Here is a 20,583-nt window from a genome sequence, read left to right as displayed (position 1 = left end):
ATAACAATAATGAAAACCCTAGTCTACTTAAAGGAAACACTGGAGCATACTAACTAAAAATGGAAACCTTAAACATGGAATTAAAAATACGCAACCACAATCACAATTTAAACACGAAACAAACAAAACTCTAAACCTAGCATGCAATAAAATTGAGAGCAAAAATGGAAACTCTAATCTACTCAAGGAAACATTGGGACACGCATTAATTAAAAATGGCAACCTAGAACATGGAATTAAAAACATACAATGGAAACTAAACTAGACACATACTAAAAAAAACCGAACCTACTAAAAATCGAACCTTTAGCACAATTAAGAGATCAAATCAAGACTCACAATTTAAATGCAAACATGAACTCAACGGAAATTTAAAAGACATAAACAATAACGAAATACAATAAAAACACAACGAAATACAAATCATAGACCCTAACTAAATCGAATTTCGACAAAAAAAATATCTGAATCTAATTAAGAATGCTAAATTAAAATAACTATCAATTAGATAAACAAAGAGATTAATTTAACAATAATGAAATACTCAACATTACTCAACTTAAACAAAAAGAAAGAAAACTCCAATAACATTAAAAAAAACTAAAATTTCTTCAATATTCCAAGATTCAAAGAAAAGTAAATAAAAGAAAGAAAGAAAGGAAAAGAGAGAGAGAGAGAGAGAGAGAGAGAGAGAGAGAGAGAGAGAGAGAGAGAGAGAGAGAAAACAAATCCACGGAGCCGTGAAGTTGCTGCTGTGCTGGAGAAGTTGCTGCTGCGCTTTGGTGGTCCTGCTATGGAATCGGCTAGTGTTCTACTGTGCTTGGGGACTGCTAAAGATGGTGGAGGAGGCTGGCTGTACTGCAAGAGGGCAGAGGAGGCCAAGAGAAACAGAGGAAAGGGGGAGAGTGAGGGAGGAAAGACAAAGGGAAGGAAGAGAGACAAGGGGAGAGAAGTAGAATTGAAAAGAACAAACTAAAGAAGAAGAAGAAGAAGAAGAAGAAGAAGAAGAAGAAGAAGGAGAAGAGGAGAATGGGGAGCCATGGGGGCTGCCTACGTAGGAAAAGAAAGAGAAGGGTTAAATAGGATGGGGGGGAAAGCCCTAGACCCGAATAGGAAACCCGAATTGCTATATTTTTTCATTTTTTTCATTCTCTGTTCATCGCAAATCTGACTCTTTTGGAGTTCGTATCTCACAAAACCCAAAACACAAAAGTTGTATATAATCCTTTCCTCTTTCTCCAGAAATTTGAATCGTCTTGATCGGAGCTCGGACGGAAAAGTTATGCACAAAATACGAACAGGTATCGGTTTTGATTCCCGAAAATTTTCCTGCGATAAAAAATTACCAAAACTTCATAAATAGTGCAATAAAATTCAAGAATGATGATTTTGGCATTTTATTAAAATATTGGACAATTTTAGATATTTAATTAAAAATATAAACCGTAAAGCTCAGGTTAAACGTCCAATTACCCAATTTCGGTGCGTAATCATGGCAGATGAGCAAAGTGAGGTAAATTTTGATGACGATACTTTCCCTCATATGAAGAAATAGGATAAATTTGTAGGAAACTTTATATTGAGTTGATTGTTATTAACACAAAAAAAAGGCTTTTAGAAGAAACTCATTCAAAATGTAAACAAAAGCAAATTTGTTCTTGTGATACTTTAAAAGATGAAAATGCTTCTCTCAAAGCTCAAAGAGAAAAGCTTGTCAAGAACTCTAAAAATGACAAGGAGATTTTTCAAAAAGAAGTTGGAAATTTGAAAAACCAAATTGTTGAAATTCTTCAAGAAAATTCTAACTTGAAAAGAAAAATTGAAGAGCAAAATAACATCATTCATAAATTTACAAATAGAAAGGAAAATTTTGATAAGTTACTTGGAATCCAAAGATTTGGAATTTTCAAAGAAGGATTAGGTTATGATTTGTCGTCATCTAAATCAATCGACTTTGCAAACCTTTATGCTAAGAGAAGCTCTCTGTTAAAAAAAAAAAAAAAAAAAAAATTAGCACCCAAACCAAACCCTTTACATGCTCACAAAGTTTGCTTGTATTGTGAAAGAAAGGGTCATGTACGCTTTACTTGCCCTTTTAGAGGAAATAGAGGAAAAGGAAAGAAGTATGAATGAGTAATTAAGAATACTAATCCCCTAGGACCCAAGGCAATATGGGTACTAAAACAAATTACTTAGTGTTGTGTGCAGATATGCTTAAAGATAAATTCTACAAGGAACAAATGGTTCCTCAACAGCGGTTGCTCAAGACACATGATGGGAGACGCCTCCAAATTTATTTCACTCACCTACAAGAAAAAGGGTTAGTGACATTTGGAGACAACGCCAAGGGTAGAATCATCGGCTAAGGTAAAATATGTAATTCTTCTTTGTCTATCGAAAATGTTGCTCTCGTAGATAAACTTAAGCATAACCTATTAAGTGTTAGTCAGCTTTGTGATAAGGGACTAAATATTATATTTCAATCTACCCAATGCTTGATAAATGATTTGAATGGAAATACTATACTAGTAGGTGAGCGTGAATCTAACATCTACACAATTGAGTTTGATGATATTAAAACTTGTGATGTTAGATGTTTGGCTGCAACAAATGAACATAGTTGGCTATGACATAGGAGGTTAGGTCATGCTAGCATGGACTTATTGCATAGGTTATCTTTTAAAGAACTAGTGAATGACTTACCAAAAGACAATTATGTCAAAGACAAAATATGTGATGCATGTCAATATGGAAAACAAGCTAAATTATCTTTCAAAGCCAAGAAAATGATACCACAACAAGACCATTAAAATGATTTCTCTAAATTTTCATGGGTAATCTTTCTTGCATACAAAAGTGATACTTGCAATGCCTTCATTCACTTCTGTGGAAAAATTCAAAATGAAAAAGGATTGCCAATTGTTTAAATTAGGAGTGATAGGGGAAGAGAATTTAGGAACAAAGAATTAGAAGACTTTTGTAATGAAAATGGCTATTCATACAACTTCTCCGCACCTAAAACTCCACAACAAAATGGAGTAGTTGAAAGAAAGAACCGAACACTCCAAGAAATGGCTAGGACTATGCTTAATGAACATAAACTTCGAAAATATTATTGGGCTGAAGCCGTTAGTACAACTTGTTATGTTGGTAATCACATCATTATCAGATCCAAAATAGGCAAAATCCTGTATGAAATATGGAAGGATAGAAAACCAAACATCTCACACTTTAAGGTCTTTGGATACAAATGTTTTATATTAAACGATAGAGACCACTTAGCAAAATTTGACACAAAATCCGATGAAAGAATTTTTCTCGGGTATGCAATGAACAGCAAAGCTTATAAGAGTGTTTAATAAAAGTGTTTAATAAGAGTGTTTAATAAAATCACATATTAATATCTATGAACTAAATAATGACAAAATACTATTAATTAATTTATTTATCGAAATATCTAAACTTATTAGTAATTATAAAAATTGTTGACCTTTTGAGTCTTATCCTGTTTTGATAATGACAAATAATAAACATTTCATTTGTGCGTTTAGTATATGAATAGATTTATATTCCATAAAGCACAAATAGTCAGTGTAATATGGAAATCATGAGGCACTCAAAGTACACATGAGGTGACTCATTCCATGGCAAAGTGAAGAGCAAAGATTGAAGACACGTAACTTTTTAGTTTTAATGTATTTAGTTTTATTTGTAATTGCATATCTCATTTGATCTGGTGTGAAGCTAAAAAATGACCATAGATTGACCCTAAGAACTCAAGATTTCATGGAAAACTTTTTTATTAAAAATGATGAACAAAATCAAAAGGTTTGAAATGGTTTTTGAAGTTGAAAGAAGGCTAAAACTCAATTTTCTTAAGGGGTCAGTCGACCGAATTGTAAGAGCCCGACCCAAGATATGTAGATTGAATAAATGATAAAAGGGTAAAAAGGTAAATTTTGCAGGCTTCCTCGACGAAGCCATTGTTCTCGTTGATGAAGGCCCTCATACTTTTCGTGGCCGAAATTTAGAGCCTTGTTGATGAAGAGATACCGAACGTGTTGTAAAATATCGGAATAGGGTTCGTCGCCGAAAGATTTGGTTCATCGACAAAATGTGTGGATGATTTATCGATGAGGGCGCCATTTCATCGACGAGGTTGGCCGAGTCAAAGGGGCTATAAATATCCTATTTCTTTGCTTAGAGGTTACGTAAGCTAAAACTCTCTCTCTCTCTCTCTTTGGAACCAGCGAAATCTCTCCTTCTCTCTTTGATTCTTCGTTGTTTGTCACATGATTCAACAATCCGACTTTATTGTGTGGATCAGGGTAGGAATCTCTACGTTTTTAACGGATCGGAAATTTGTTTCGAGGATTTTCAGGTTTTAACCCAAAACCAAGGTAAGGGTCTGATTTTAGTTTTATTTCAGTATATATGTAGTAGTAAGAATTGTAGTGAAGTATAGTTCTTGGATGTTTAGGTTTTGAGAACTCGGTTCGTAGTTTTAGAGTCGTAGAGTTCGTATTTTGGTATTCGGAAAAAGGTAAGGGGATTTTGTTTATATCAGTTATTTTTGGAAATAAGAATTGGTAAACATGTAGTTTTCGATTGTATGTATGTTTTGGTTACTTATTTGGGAAAATTTATCAGGTAAAAATGCGAAATTTTTGGGTTACGATTTTTGGGAAAATTAGGGGTTTCGGGTATCATCTCTATTTTTGTTGGAAAAATTGTATGTTGTATAAAACCGTAGTATTGAGATGACCGTACTTGTATTTATATTAAACTGTATTTCTCGAATTGAAAATGATATGATTTGTTGTATACTCAAATAAGTGTGGAATGAAATGCTATATGTAAAATGTTCCAGGGTTTTGTAAAACAACTAGGGGCGGCTAATTATCGTACGCTGATGAGTATAGGGACATGAGTTCCAAAATTATTTTAGGTTTTGTAAATTAGTTGGGGGCGGCTAATTATTGTACGCTGAATTAGCTAGGGGCGGCTAATTATCGGACGCTAACGCCATGTCTCGGCTAATTACCGTGGGTGAGAGTGTTCGGCTCTATATCTGAGGGTGTGAAATATTTCCTGTTCTTTTCGGCTGGTCACCGATGGTGTGAGTGGACACCGTACTGGCATGATATCACTATGAGGTTTCGGTTATTGCAAGATATCGTTTGCTTGAGTGTGACGACACTGACCATATGTTTGGTATCGTATGTACTAGAACTGAATTGTGAAAATATTGGAATTGTATCGTGTTATGTTTTATGTTGAAATAACACTTGTCTGCCACACACTGATATAACCTGCTTTCTTCCTTACCGAGAGGCGTCTCACCCCGAATATACAAATATTTTTCAGGTTCTTCGGGTAGCCAAAACTAGCATCCTAGCGTCCGAATGTGGGGGTGTCATTTAGCTACGTTTAGTACCTAGGTAAGTACGGGTTTTGTAACCGAGTTGTTAGTGTTGTGTTTTGTAGAAACCCGGAGCATGTATTGTATTTTGGGAACGTATATTCCAGTTATGTATAGACTCTGGTATGGTATGATGTACGTATAGAAAGAACATTTTTGTTGCGTATTTGATGAGTATGGACATGTATGTGAATGCATATAGGGTGTACGTGTACCCCACGGGGTCGGACCCTCATTCAGTATAGTATCATGTATGTTTTAAATGATATAGAGACAAGTTAGGTTACTAAAATCACACCTGGGACCCATACATGGGTTTGAGGCGTGACAGTTTGGTATTAGAGCAAAACTAGGTTGTTAGGTCTTGTAGACTTGGTTAGGTGTAGCTTTGTGTACATACCAGAGTATAGGATGTAGGAAATGAGTAGAGTAGGTCGAGGGTTGTTTTTTTGTTAGACGGGGACTCATTGGTGGTGGTTTGTGTTTTTCTTGGAATGACGATCTTAGTAAAACCACGGTAAACCATTAATGGCTTTGTGTCGGTGTGGTAAGATAGACCTGGACCCGTGAGAGTTGTAGTTGACATGATTAGTTTTTAATGATTGTGTTAACTGTGTAGGATATAGGAATTCTAATGGATTCCTATCTTATTTTCAGAATGGAGCCCAAGGATAACAACTTGGATAGTAGTTCCGAGGGGACTGCAAGTGATGTGTCTCCTTCTATGCCTCGTGGTTTGACGAGGTAGGTTATGTGGGAGATTAGGAGAAGTGTTAGAATACATGAGCACTCTCCTACTGCTATAGGTGATACCATAGAGAGGTTCACCCGCATGCACCTTCTGACGTTTACGGGAGAACCCGATTCGATAGTGGCAGAGAACTGGGTGCAAAAGACTGAGAAGATATTGGAAATTCTGCACTGTACTGACTAGCAAAAGGTTCTCTATTCTACCTTCTAGTTGGCAGGAGAAGTGGAAAGATGGTGGATGGCGGTGAGTCTGCTTGAGAAGCAGAGAGCTGGTCCATCTAGTATGACTTGGAGCCACTTCAAGGAGCTATTTTTCGAGAGATACTTCCCGGCTTCCACTTATGACACAAAGGTTGATGAGTTCTCGAGCTTGACTTAGGGAACCCTGACGGTGGAAAGATATGCTGCCATATATGTTGAGCTATCTCGTTTTACGCCGTATTTGGTCTCGAATGAGTATGAGAAGGCTCGGAGGTTCAAGAAGGTTCTAAGGAAGGACATCCGCAGGCTTGTGGGAATGCTGCAGAATCGAGAGTTTTCTATTATGGTGGATAAAGCCACCATAGTCGAGGTTGACCTCTAGGGGGATGAGGCAGTGCAGGAACAAAAGAAGAGGCCGATTTCTTCTAGTTCTCAGACTGGTCCTCGACAGGGACAGTGGAAGAAGAACAACAACAACAGTTCGGGTTATCGCCATAATAGCGAACGACAGAGTTCTCAGGTGGATCCATCCTCCACACCATGCACCAGATGCCGTAAATGGCACAATGTTGAATACCAGCCATTCTGAGGTAACTGGTACAACTGTGGAAAATTGGACCACATATCTCGAAACTGTCAGGCATAGAGAAGTGATATGCCTGCACAGAGCCAAAACCGTAGGAGTAATCAAATGCCTCGGGGAAACTATTAGGCAAACACGGCTTTGGCAAGAGTGTACTCTCTTACTCCAGCAGATGCGGAACACGCTGGGAACGTGGTGACAGGTACCATGTTATTGCTTTGGAATAGATCTGTTGTTTTATTTGATTTGGGAGCAACACATTCGTTTATATCTACTAGTTTTGTGAAACTATGTGGGGTTGAAACCCAAGTGATGGATGAGCGGTTATCTATGGCTACGCTGACTGGGAGTGTAACAATCTGTAGTAGGATGTTAGGAAACTGCCCAGTGGTTATTCAGGGAAGATTGCTACCGGGGAACCTAGTAGTGTACAACATGTGTGGATTTGGCGTCATATTGGGGATGGATTAGTTATTCTCTAGGTATGTGGTGATTGATTGTCGTAGGAAGGTACTATTGTTTAGACCTCCTAGGGAGCAGGAGTATGAGTTCGTGGGATCATTTGTGCATTCGACGCCACAAATTCTATCAGCTATACATGCGAGAAGGTTACTCTTGGAAGGTTATTAGGGGTACCTAGCTTGTGTGAAGGAACCACCTCGGGATTATTTGAGACTTGAAAATATTCGAGTGGTTAACGCATTTTCAGATGTATTCCCAGAAGACTTACCCGGTTTACCTCCTGATCGTGAGGTGGAGTTCGCTATTGATCTACTACCTGGAAAGGCGCCGATTTCTAAAACTCCATACCGGATGACTCCATTTGAACATAGAGAGTTGAAGGAGCAGTTGCAAGAACTACTGAATAAGGGCTTTATCAGACCTAGTGTTTCGCCCTAAGGAGCTCTAGTGTTGTTCATGAAGAAGAAGGACGGGTCGATGCGAATGTGCATTGATTACCGCGAGATCAAGAAGGTAACAGTGAAGAACCAATACCTGTTACCTCGTATAAATGATATGTTTGACCAGCTGTAGGGAATGCAGGTCTTTTCAAAGATCGATCTATGATCAGGGTATCATCGGGGGAGGGTTAGGACTAAGGATGTTGCAAAAATTGTTTTTCAAACCAAATACGGTCACTACGAGTTTCTGGTCATGTCATTTGGGTTGACTAACGCTCCGACAGTATTTATGGACCTAATGAATAGAGTTTTCCATGAATACCTGGATCAATTCGTAGTGGTACTCATCGACGATATTCTAGTATATTCTAGGAGTACGAAAAAGTGGCTGTGTTTTAAGAATAGACTAAAATGTTGACTTAGATTTTTAAATATCCAATTCTCCCTCCCTCTCTTTTGGGATTACTCCAAAACTCATAGTATTTTACTTTGTTATTCACATACAATTATCGCACACATGTAACATATTTATTAGGTCTAATAGGCGAGATCAACTAAAGTTACAACTAAGTCACTCATGAAACAATACAAATTGAATCGAATCGAATTAGCTCATGTTTAGCCTAGGGGTTGCAAAATGGGTTGGAACCCGACGGGTGACCAGTGACTTGCTCATTTAAATTGGATTCAAGTTTAGTAAAATATGACTCATTTATAAACGGGTTAGCCCGAACCCGACCTATTTAATAAATGAGTTAGGCGAGTTTGCGTTGGATACCCGTCGGATGATCCATTTAATTATATATATATATATATGTATATTATATTAAAAAAATATTAATTAAAGAAATGTATTATTTTTCTACATTTTATGTTTTTTTAAGATATTAATAAATAAAGTAAAGAGTTTTTTTTTTATAAAAACTATCACTTTATATGAAATGTTTTAAAAAATTAAAAATAAATAAATTATATTTTTAAATGGGCTCTTAACAGGTACCTATTTATGACCCAATTATTAAACGGACGAATCTAGATTTATATGTTAATCACTTGTTAGTAAATGGGTCAATGCGAATCCAAACTTGTTTAACCTCTACCCATTTATGACTCATCTAAATTCGACTCGCACTTACGTGTTTTGCCACCCACCCCTATATTTAAGTTAGGCTTTAGTACCAAATGAATTTAAAAATTAAATTTATAAATTACTCATTTATAAATTATTTATAAAATAAAAATTGAACGAACTCTTGCCCAAAGACCCAAGGGGGAAACAACGGTCCCTTAAAAAGGTAAGAGAGGACATGGCAACGACATTTGAGCAAAGAGAATGAAGGGCTAAAACCGCTTCCGAAGATTTTGACTCGCTGTTCTCGCCGTGGTCGACGGTTTCGTCTCCGCCCCATTACAAAAGACGCAAATCCAACTCCCCATTTCGCCTCTCTTTCTCTCTCTGCGGAAATTCTTTCTTCCTTGCTCTCCGGGGATTGGATTCAGATCCATTCTTCGGCCGAAGGATTCCACCGACACCCGCCAACAGATCGGAAATGGCGGTGGTTTCCCCATTGGCCAAATACAAGCTGGTGTTCTTGGGCGACCAATCCGTGGGCAAGACCAGCATCATCACGCGCTTCATGTACGACAAGTTCGATGCCACCTACCAGGTCTCTGTTCGTTCAATCTCTCTCCTCTCTTTATCTTCAATTGCTTACTCTCCAATTTCTTCCCAGTTGCGTCCGGATTTTTTCCCCTGTTTGATTATTGTTTTCATGCGTCATTTTCATCTTAGTTGTGTTTTGTTTTGGTTACTAGGGTTTGTTGGAATGTAATAATTCATTTTGTCCGTTGTTGTGTATTGTGAATTTGTGATGATGGTCGTGTGCGCGCAGGCCTCGCTTTTGCGATAAACTTTTAAGTCCCTTGATTTCTGAAATACATTAACACTGCGTTTGGAGGCATGGGATTCGATCTTTGGATTTGAAATTGTGTAAAATTGAACAAAACTAAATGCTATTTTGCGTTAGATTTGTCCGAATCGCAGGCCAAATTCAATGTTCGAATGCTGTGTTCCGAAACAGTATGACAGTTAGTGTTAAATTAGTTTTCTGGAAAATCAGCTGTATGGTGTATCATCTACGGGAAACACGCGATTTGGGAATTTTTTACGCAGTCTTGCGCTTACAAATTTTTCGATGCTCATTATATTCGCTCGATATGTTAACGCGTGTTTTTTTTTTTTTTTTTACTTGGAATTACGTTGAACGTGTTCTTGAAGTAATTTATCGTATCTGAAAACTTTCTAGTTTGTATTGGATTTGATATTAATGACTGGAAACTATGAAGATTTGGATCTACAATTCCCATCGAATAGGTCTGTACGTGGTGAGCGAGTGCCCCCCTGGTCCTGGCTCAAAACAGTTAGGTGTCAGGTCTGACTCATCCCCATCTCCATCATCCAGTGCGACGCTTACCTGTCAAAATAAAAAATTTTACCTTACATTTGAAAGCATATGGAATTCAGATCTTATTTAAATTTCTGTAGATTTGGGGAAATTTTTATAATTTTTTTTACTGTTTCTTCAATATTCACAAAAATTTGAATTGAATGTCAAAATGCATGCTCCTAAATACAACTTTACTGTACATCTAGTAACATGACTTTGAAGGAAAGAATAGAAAAGAAAAAGATTGAAACTTGCGAATAAAAAATAACTTAGAAAATGAAAGTTCTTCCTCTTCTTTTCTTTTATATAATTTTAACATAGCCTTTCTTGTGATATAATTGTAGTTAATATGTAGCGACCTTATGTTTTTTCTGCTTGATGAGAAAATTAAGGTCCACTGCATAAATAAAGCATAAGTTTCATGCTATATTTGGACTATACTTTTTCATTTTGGTGAACTAAGCAAGAATAATAGATCATAGTTTTCAAACCCGGATTGGACCGGCTGCTCCATCTGGGTTCAATTGGAACCAGTCACTAGTCCAGTCTGGTCAACCTCCTGAAACTGGATTTGATGTGAAACAATGTTGAACCATCCAGATGAAATCGGTCTGAACCAGGGTGAAACTGGATTTGATGTGAAACAGTGTTGAACCGGATGACCCAGTTCGAACCAGATGAAATCAGTCTGAACCAGGGTTGCAGGCGAGTCAACCCGCCTCCTGTTCTTAAAAAGAAAACAAGGAGCTTGAATGTAAGGTCCTAGGAGTTGAACCCAGGACCTACCACCTGCTTAACTCAATTGCAAAAACCACAACACCTGCTTAACTCAATTGCAAAAACCACAACACCTACTTCCACTTGTGTTTACTCATGCAATAACTATAATGACAGCATACACATGTCTTTCAAATTTTATTGTGTTTTGACTAAAACATATAAGAAGTATTTAATAATATTTTTTTTAAAAATAAGAAAAATAGGTAAAAGGGCAGCCCGGAGTACAAAGCTCCTGCATATATGGGGTCCGGGGAAAGGGTGGACCATAAGGGGTCTATAGTATACAGTCTTACCTTGCATTTTTGTAAGATTTTCAAATATTATTGTGTTTTTGACTAAAACATATTAAGGAGCATTAAATAATATTTTTTAAAAAATAAGAAAAATAGGTGAAAGCTCAAAATTTATTTAGATGGCTTTTAGATTTTATTTATGTCATTTTATTTTTAATTTGTTTATATGTGTAATATTAAACAAACATTTTATAAAATGTTTTAGATGAAATAAGTGTAATTTTATTTTTACAATAATATTATATACACATAAAATATATATATATATATATATATTTATGTTATGCCGACGTTACCAGTTTGACCATCTGGTTGACTCGTTCGTCTGACCAACCCGTGGGCTTTACCAGGTTAATTACCGGTTTGGGCTTTAAAACTATGTGTTAGATAACCACTAAAGTACTAAACCCCAAGGCTTACTGCAATAGAGAGATGAATTTTTTGTGTGGACTCCCACTGCATCTCAAAGCGCCTATCTCACCCATGCCTCCCTCCCTGCTACCTTTTTTCAGAATGTCAATACCCTTCTCCCGTACATTAGAATTTTGAGATATTGATATGCTTAAACAACCGTGCTATATATCTTTTGTGGCAAGGCACCACCGGACACCTGCACCCACTGGTGCCTTACCAGTTACCACTAGACACATTTTCCTATGCTTAAAACCTGAAAAAACTGGGAATACAATGTAGCTTATCTGTCAAAAGCACAAGCAGTTACTATGTACTTCAATTGCAGGCCTTAATAATGAATGCTATGCTCTAGCTTTAATGAAAACCTCTCAAACTTTCTGGTGTTTTATTTTGGCAGACGATAGTCCTTCAAGATGCATAGACTGTTATGGGATAATTTACTCTTTCATTTTGATGTGCCCATTATTTTCTCATTGGCCAACCAAAAACGGTTTAGCAACGATATTTAGTTCCTACTTTTGACTATATGAATTGCAGGCTACCATTGGCATTGATTTTCTGTCAAAAACAATGTACCTTGAAGATCGAACCGTTCGTTTGCAACTTTGGTAGGATGTCTCTTTCCTTATTAATTTAATGAGGCAATCTGTGTCAAATTTTGCGCTTCCATTGTTTAATGCGAAAATATCTGTACTAACATAGATGTGGTCTCATGGCCTTTTAAAGCACGAACATGGAGAGTGGAGGGATAACAATGACCATCAGTACATTGGTCACTCCAAATATGACAGCCTGAAATTCATCATATTCACTTATTTATAAACCATATTGATTGAGTTTTGTTTTGTTTTTTTCATCCCCCCCCCTTTTTTTCTCATGAAAGAAAAACCCTATCCAACAGGGAGAACATTCCCTTTTGAGATTAATATGCTGTTCCTGTTCCACATGTACCAAGCACACTTCAGTAGGTAGCTTTCACCTATGCGTTGATTTTAGGATGACCATTGGTTCATGGATTGTTTTCAAGAACCTGTGCACATTGATTTGACTCTATATTATTATTATTATTGTGTGTTGTTGTACTTTTTGGTTATCTTATGTACAACACTTTTATTTTTCACAGGGACACTGCTGGGCAAGAGAGATTTAGGAGTCTCATTCCGAGCTACATTAGAGATTCTTCTGTTGCTGTAATTGTCTACGATGTATCTAGTGAGTTACTTTCCAACCCAACATGCAAGGTTTTTCAGGCACTGCTCGTGCAATAATAAGCTAATAACAAAAACATGGAACTTTTTATTGTGGTTGTATCTCTAAAAATGTGGATGCCTGGAATCCGGATGTCTTGTTCTCTGATGATTGTCTTTCAACTACTGTCAGGCTGTCTGGTTTTAACACATGCACACATTTTACATGCCATCATGCCCTGAATTTTCGTTAGTTCAGTAATGTTTCATAATTCACTACTTCATGATACATTTGCATCTAGGGATTGTATGGAAATATGAATGGCCTAAATCAGTTATAATATGTACATGTGGTTTGGTAAATACTCATGTGAAATTATCATGATGCAGATCGACAGTCGTTCCTGAACACTTCTAAGTGGATTGAAGAAGTACGCACAGAGAGAGGCAGTGATGTCATTATTGTTCTTGTTGGGAACAAAACCGATCTTGTCGATAAAAGGTTTGGAACTTATATGACATGTACCTCCTATTTTCCTGTTTGATAATATTTCAAAATGCATATTGTACTTTTGTTGTTGCATAATTTTCTTTTGTTTTAATTGTCAAGTCTCAACCAATTGGATGCGGCATTGATTCTCTAGCTCTTTAGGATAGAAATAGGCTGTGCCTGTATGCTTTACTATTTCTTGTACATGAATAAATTTTTTGAATTTATTGTTTTAGAACATTATTTGAAGTTCAAAATTCAATTAGAAATTGCAAGCAATTCTCAAAGATTTGGTTTGATAGATTGCATGTCCATAATAATATCATCAAAATACCCTTATGTTAAATCACTTCGGAAGAATCCCTGTTGTATTACCGGGCAATGAACAAACAAGATTAGCTTTGCCTTGTTCACATTGCTTAGAACTAGTTTTGGGGAGAGAGAGAGATAATATTTCTTATAATTCTTTTGATCATGGTTTGTACTAATTAATGTCACTGTGATGTTCAAACAGGCAAGTATCTACAGAGGAAGGAGAAGCACGATCAAATGAATTTGGAGTCATGTTTATAGAAACCAGTGCAAAAGCAGGATTCAATATTAAGGTGGAGACTTCTAACTTCTACGCCCCCTTTTTTTGCATAACGAATGCAAGGGATTGGAACTGTTCTCCCATTTCATTTCATTTCATGCACTTGCACATTCCTGCATTTTATTGTCATCAAGAATATTTCCTAGAATGAAATTTCTAGTTTATAATGACCATACTTTATGGTTTGCAGGACACTTCTTTCTTTTTTATGAGATTACCTAGTTTGATTTTGTTCTTTCTTTTATCCCCCACCTTTTTGTTAAGCTTATTTTTTAACACGAATAAAAAAATTGCAGCCTCTATTCCGTAAGATCGCTGCTGCCTTGCCAGGGATGGAAAATCTATCATCTACGAAACAGGACGACATGGTTGATGTGAACCTAAAGCCCACCGCCAATTCGTCCCAGGCGGAGCAGCAAGGAGGTTGCTCCTGCTAGATAATGCATTTGTGTAGAAGATAAATAGGATGAGGCACGGACACAGTTTTTCCTGAGAATCCCCATACGTGCTACCCATTTTTTAAACTGAGATGCGATTGCTGCTTTTTGGTCAAGATGCTGGCAGTAGCACAGGTCGCTTTGGAGTTTACATACAGCAAAGCATGGATGGTTCTCCTCCAACCTACTAACCTTCCAGTTTGTCCATGTCTTCTGCTATTCTCACTACTGTTATTTAAAATTTTTGTCTCGAGTTACATACACAAGCACTTGTATTCAGTTCTCATAAATCTGTTAACAGGAACTCCTTTTTTCATTGAAAAAAAAATATCTTGTGATCAACACCCTTATTTTAGGGTCCCGGATTGTCAATCGATGGATCAGTTTTTCAACATTCATTCTGGATCAGCTTTTCACCATTCATTCTGTGACATAAATTCAGTTCATTCAAGGTGATCAATTTTCTAAGAATGAAGTAGAATTTTTTTTTTTTTTAAATCATCAGCATTTGCTTGCCTCCTTTGCTTTTGCAGTTCTCAAGACAACTGTTATGAAGAAGCAATATTAGCTCCTTGGGCTTGAGAATTGTAACTCACCCCTTGGATTCAACAGAGGATGGATGGGCTTGAGGGCTCACTGTGATGATCTCATGATTGGGCAAAAGTATTTATTGGATGCTATTGGGTAAAACTATGAGATGCATAGAGCTAAAGTGACAATATTTCACTTGATTTGGGGATCAACTCGTTACATTTATTATCAAAATTATTTTAGGATATTGCAATGTGGGTGTGTTCCACATAAAGGTGTGAGCTATTTTGACAAAAACTATATAAGACGGGGAAATTTTTATTATGTATTATGAGGTAAAATTGTAAAAGTCAAAAAGCTTAGAGGAGCATGATTTTTGGGATCACATTCACTCAACATAGGGCTTAATTCTAAATAAATAAAATTTGGATTTTTTTTACTTTGAAAGGTTAATTCAAAGAAACAAAATTAGATTCTTAAATTTCTTGAACATTAAGTTATTTGATCATGAATCCTAAAATGAGGTAAACCCTAATTGTTATTTTTTTCATATTAAACCCTAAATTATTGGATGAGTGGTTGTGTACTTATTTATATTGTGAGAGATTTTCAATATAAGGTTAAGTTTCTTAGGTTGGAATTTCTAATCTTAGGAATATTATGGTTATAAAATAAGAATTTTATGGTTAACACAAAAAAAAAAAAAAATTATCACCATAAAACAAATAACAATGCAAAAAAATTTGATGGTCCTAACAAAGAAGAAATGAAGAATAATTATTCTCAAATTTTCTAAAAACAATTGCTATTCCTTTCTCATTCTACGTTGGATTAAATAAAATAAACTTTTATACAAATACTTTTATTTTTTTTAAAATTGTCACATCACTACATAATTTTTTTTTTATTACATATGTATTTCATCTTATTCTTAGAAAGTAATTTTATGAACCAATTGTAACATAGTTGCTAAATAATTTTAAAATATGGAAATCTATTATTGACTTTTTGTGTTCGATCCCTATTTTGATACTAACGAAGTGTCTGTATCTCATGTGTGCATTTAGTGTGTGAAAAGGTTTATATCTTAATATGCACATGAGGTAAAAGGAAAATGGAAGTCAAAATGACTTCAAGATCATAAATTTTGGTATATTCCATGAAGTTTGAAGAGTAAGACAGATGAAAAAGACATCTATTTTCAATTGTATTGTATTTTTTTTTCACAGAAAATCTTTTTCTTAACAAACTAAATTCATACAAAAATGTTTAAATTAGTTAAGGTCAAAATCGGGGCAAACGCAAAGTTTTCGGTCGGTCGACCGACGTTGAATTTTTAGCCTAAATTAAAAAGCCTCAGTCGACCAAACCCTTGTAGTTATAATCAGCTCAGTCGATTGAACTCACCGTAGGCCAAAAGTCAAATGTTTGACTAAACCTTGGTCGACCGACCCTATTTTGAATTAAGCTTTCACGGTCGACCGATCCTATTTTGAACTAAGCTTCCACGGTCGACTGACCATTGGTTTTTGACTTTTCTATCGACCTCAGCCAACCGAAGCTATCCCTTCGGCAAACTGACCTTAGGATCAAGCGACCAAACCTACAAAGGTTCGGAAATCGCCTCGACTCAGTCGACCGATCACTTGCCACGGTTAACCGAACCCTCAAATTTTTCCAAATATGTTTTGTTCAACCGACTAAGCCTAGCTTCAATCGACCAAACCTCTTAGGTTGGCGCATTTTGATCGTGGTAATTAGATTTAATTTTTCACTAAACAAATTCTAAAATCCCTAATATGTCCCCAACGGCTATATTTTTTTCCCAAGGTCTATATATACCCCCTCATTACTCAATTTTAAAGACAAGTTTAGAGAGAAAAATTCTCCAAAAATTATTTTGAGCTATACTTTCATTTTTACTCTCTTTTATTATTTCTTTGATAAATCTTTCAAGAGAGTGTAGTTTTAAACTTTGTTTTGGGCATTCATTTTACGAATCAAAATCGTTTTTAGTCTCATGTTGCATATATATTTTATATCTTATTTTGAGAGTATTATCTTAGTTTCTCCCACATATTTCATTTGATAAATATTTTTGAGAGTTAATATTATTTGCTTGTAAAACTTACACAATTATTGCAAGTGTTCAAAAGCTCATTTGTGCTATATTATAAAAACACTTTTTGAGCATTAAACCCTAAGTTCTCCTTATTTTCTTTGAAAAATATTTTTAGAAGAAAATTTTTATTAGGGGTTGAATTTTTAAGGCAATTATCATATACATCATTTTCAAAGATTGCAAATATATTTTGAGAAATTATCCATACTCACATTAAGCTTCATTTCATATCATACGTGAGTGTATTGTATGTATTGGTACATATCTACTTAGTGTAAAAAGCATCTATATTATACACAAAAATTATTTGGATACCGTTGTATTCCCGACTGGTGGTCGGAAGAGGGAAACTAGTCCTGTGAATAGTCCCGAATTACTCAGACTCGGTTAGGTGAGCACCAGACTAGTTCAGACCCGATTAAGAGAACTAGGTGCATCATCCTATAAGGTGTTACAAACAGTGTCGCTCCACCCGCAAATGAGTAACTTAATGGAATCCTCTTGCTTACGAGCTTGAAGTGAGGACGTAGGCAGTATTGACCGAACCCCGATAACATATTCGATGTCAATTTTTGTTATTTGTGGCTCTTATACTTTAAGAAAAGAATTAAGAAGGAAAAACATGAAGGAGGCAGCACAACAGACTCATCGACGAGGAGCTATATTCGTCGACGAGGAGATAGCAAAGGCTCGTCAACGAAGGCTCTAAATTTCATCGACGAGTAATTACCGAAAGCAGGTGATTTCAGATTTTTGGATTCATCGACGAAAGCCTTGTATTCGTCAACGAAGTGTCTTCTTGGTCTCGTTGACGAAGCCCTGTGTTCGTCGACGAGAGACGCCTGGGTTGCCAGCAGTTTTTCAGAATTTTTGCATTTTGAATGTTGGGTGGTTGGGCAAACGGGGGGAAACCTCTGAGAAACTTTTATATATGTTATTCTGGGCATATATGAGTATAAAGTTGATCATTTTGAGAAGTGTATCGTGTACATCTTGATTTCTTAGTGAAAAATTTGTGTGTCATTACTTTCGTGGATGTAGGTTTTGCCGAACCACATTAAATCTTTGTGTTGTCATTCTAATTGTGTATTTTTATTCACTTGTTGTTTTTTATTTCCGCTGTGCATCTTCATTATCCGATCTGACCATTATCATAAAAAATTGGTATCAGAGCGAAGTTGTTATGACGTCGGGATTGTCTTTTGCAAGGTTTGACATTGTTAAATTTAATGGAACTGGAAACTTTGATTTATGGCAAAGGAGAGTGAAGGACATTCTTGTGCAACAAGAAATGGCTAAGGCTCTGCTTGATACTTAACCGGAAGGAATGAATGAGACAACATAGGTAGATTTGAAAGCAAAGGCAGTGTCTACAATACGCTTGAGTTTGGCCGACGAAGTTCTCTAACGGATGATGGAGGAGGATTCTCCAGCGGCTATCTGGCGAAAGTTAGAAAGTCGGTACATGTCTAAATCCCTCAATAACAAACTTTTTCTTAAGCAACGTTTATATTGACTTAAGATGGTAGAAGGATCTAGTCTAGATCAACATATCAATGCGTTTAATCAAATCATAAGTGATCTTATGAGAGTTGATGTGAAGTTTGATGAGGATGATAAGGCCTTGATGCTGTTAAATTCCTTACCCTCAACTCATACCTGTGAAAATCTTGTGACCACTCTTACATGGGGAAAAGAAACTCTTGATTTAGAAGAGGTAACAAGTGTCTTGTTGAATTTTCATCAAAGATTGAAGATTTGTGATGAAGGAGAAGGCTTGTGATAAAAGGTAGTAATGAGCGAGGCAAAAAAAAAAAGTTTAAGAATGAGTCTAATCAGAAATCCTAAAATCAATCCAAGAAGAAGAAGGAAATTCAGTGTTATAAATGGGGTAAAAAGGGGCATGTGAAACCGGAGTGTCCATATTGGAAGAAGGGAAATGCTAATAAGCATGAAGGGATTTCAAAATCTGTGAATGTTGTTCAAGAAGAGGATTCAGTAGATGGTGATGTTCTATTAGTTTCATTGGAGTCGGATATTCTAATGAACTCTTGGATACTTGACTCGGCATGTTCTTATTACATGACTCCAAACAAGGAGTGGTTCAGCACTTACAGGTTAGTAAACTCTGGATCAGTTCTTATGCGTAATGATGCTTATTGTAAGATTGTTGGCATAGGAAATGTAAAGATAAAAATGTTTGATGGTGCTGTAAGAACATTGTGTAATGTAAGATATATACTTGAGTTGAGAAAGAGTCTGATATCACTTGGCAATTTAGATTGTAATGGCTTCAATTACAAGTCCAAAGGTGGAGTATTAACGGTGTTGAAAGGTAATCTGACTGTAATGAAAGGGTAGAAACTGGATGAAAATATCTACACGTTGCAGGAAACTACTGTTGTAGGTGGAGTTGCAGCTGTGGATGCTAAATCAAATGAGACTATCTTGTGGCATATGCATCTTGGACATATAGGAGAACATGGCATGAAAGAACTACACAAAAGAAATTTGTTGAAAGGTTTGAAATCATGTCAGTTGGAATTTTGTAGATTTTGTATTCTTGGAAAATAGAATAAAGTAAAATTCAGTTCAGCTACTCATAAGACGAAAGGAATTCTTGACTATGTACATTCAGATGTTTGAGGCCTAGTTAGAGTTGCATCAAAGGGTGGACATGTATATTACGTGAGTTTCATTGATGATTACTCACGAAAGGTTTGGGTTTACTTCATGCATCACAAATCTAGTATGTTTGCCAAGTTTAAGATTTGGAAGGTTGAAGTGGAAAACCTGACAGGGAGAAGAATCAAATACTTAAGGTCAGATAATGGGACTGAGTACGTTGATTCTCGGTTTATGAAATTTTTTGCGGAGCATGGCATCAAGAGACATTTTACAGTTCGCCGGACACCTCAGCAAAATGGTGTGGCAGAACGGATGAACCGGACTCATGCTGATAGGGCTTGGTCTCTCAGATTGAATGCAAGACTACCAAAGAATTTCTAAGCTGAGGCAGTTAGTATGACTTGTTTTCTGGTAAACCGATACCCAAGGGTATCACTAGCGGGTAAAGTGGCGGAAGAGGTTTGGACGGGAAATGCAGTAGACTACTCCGGATTGAAGGTATTCAGGTGTCCAGCCTATGTCCACGTGTCTAGTGAGGAGAGGTCTAAGCTTGATCCGAAGTCTTGTCGTTGCATCTTCTTAGGGTATCTAGAGGGTGTGTAGGTGTATAAGCTGTGAGACTCAGTGGCAAACAAGGTGGTGATCAGTAGAGATGTAGTCTTTGATGAGAAGGCTATGGTGAAGCGTACTCAAGAGTTTGATGATAAAAAACAAGAGTCAGAAAGTTGGGGCAGTGATGAACATGTTGTGTAGGGGGAGTTGGAAGCTCAGGGCAACGCAAATGATCATGGTCCCGTGGTTGCA

The 20,583-nt window shown here is 36.4% G+C and overlaps 1 protein-coding gene across 1 annotated transcript; it reads left to right on the top strand.

The window, feature by feature from the left end:
* Positions 1-9,110: 9,110 nt before the first annotated feature.
* LOC131159546 (ras-related protein RABH1e) lies at positions 9,111-14,840 on the top strand. Its single transcript, XM_058114558.1, has 6 exons — positions 9,111-9,525; positions 12,330-12,400; positions 12,916-13,004; positions 13,370-13,481; positions 13,984-14,074; positions 14,358-14,840. Exons 1-6 carry the CDS (start codon positions 9,409-9,411, stop codon positions 14,496-14,498), a joined length of 621 nt encoding a protein of 206 aa, XP_057970541.1. The 5' UTR covers positions 9,111-9,408; the 3' UTR covers positions 14,499-14,840.
* Positions 14,841-20,583: the final 5,743 nt, after the last annotated feature.

The sequence above is a fragment of the Malania oleifera genome, chromosome 7 (genome assembly GCF_029873635.1).
Source record: "Malania oleifera isolate guangnan ecotype guangnan chromosome 7, ASM2987363v1, whole genome shotgun sequence".
Taxonomy (NCBI): domain Eukaryota; kingdom Viridiplantae; phylum Streptophyta; class Magnoliopsida; order Santalales; family Ximeniaceae; genus Malania; species Malania oleifera.
Note: the sequence above shows the minus strand (reverse complement) of the source record. Positions and strands in the feature narration are given on the sequence as shown.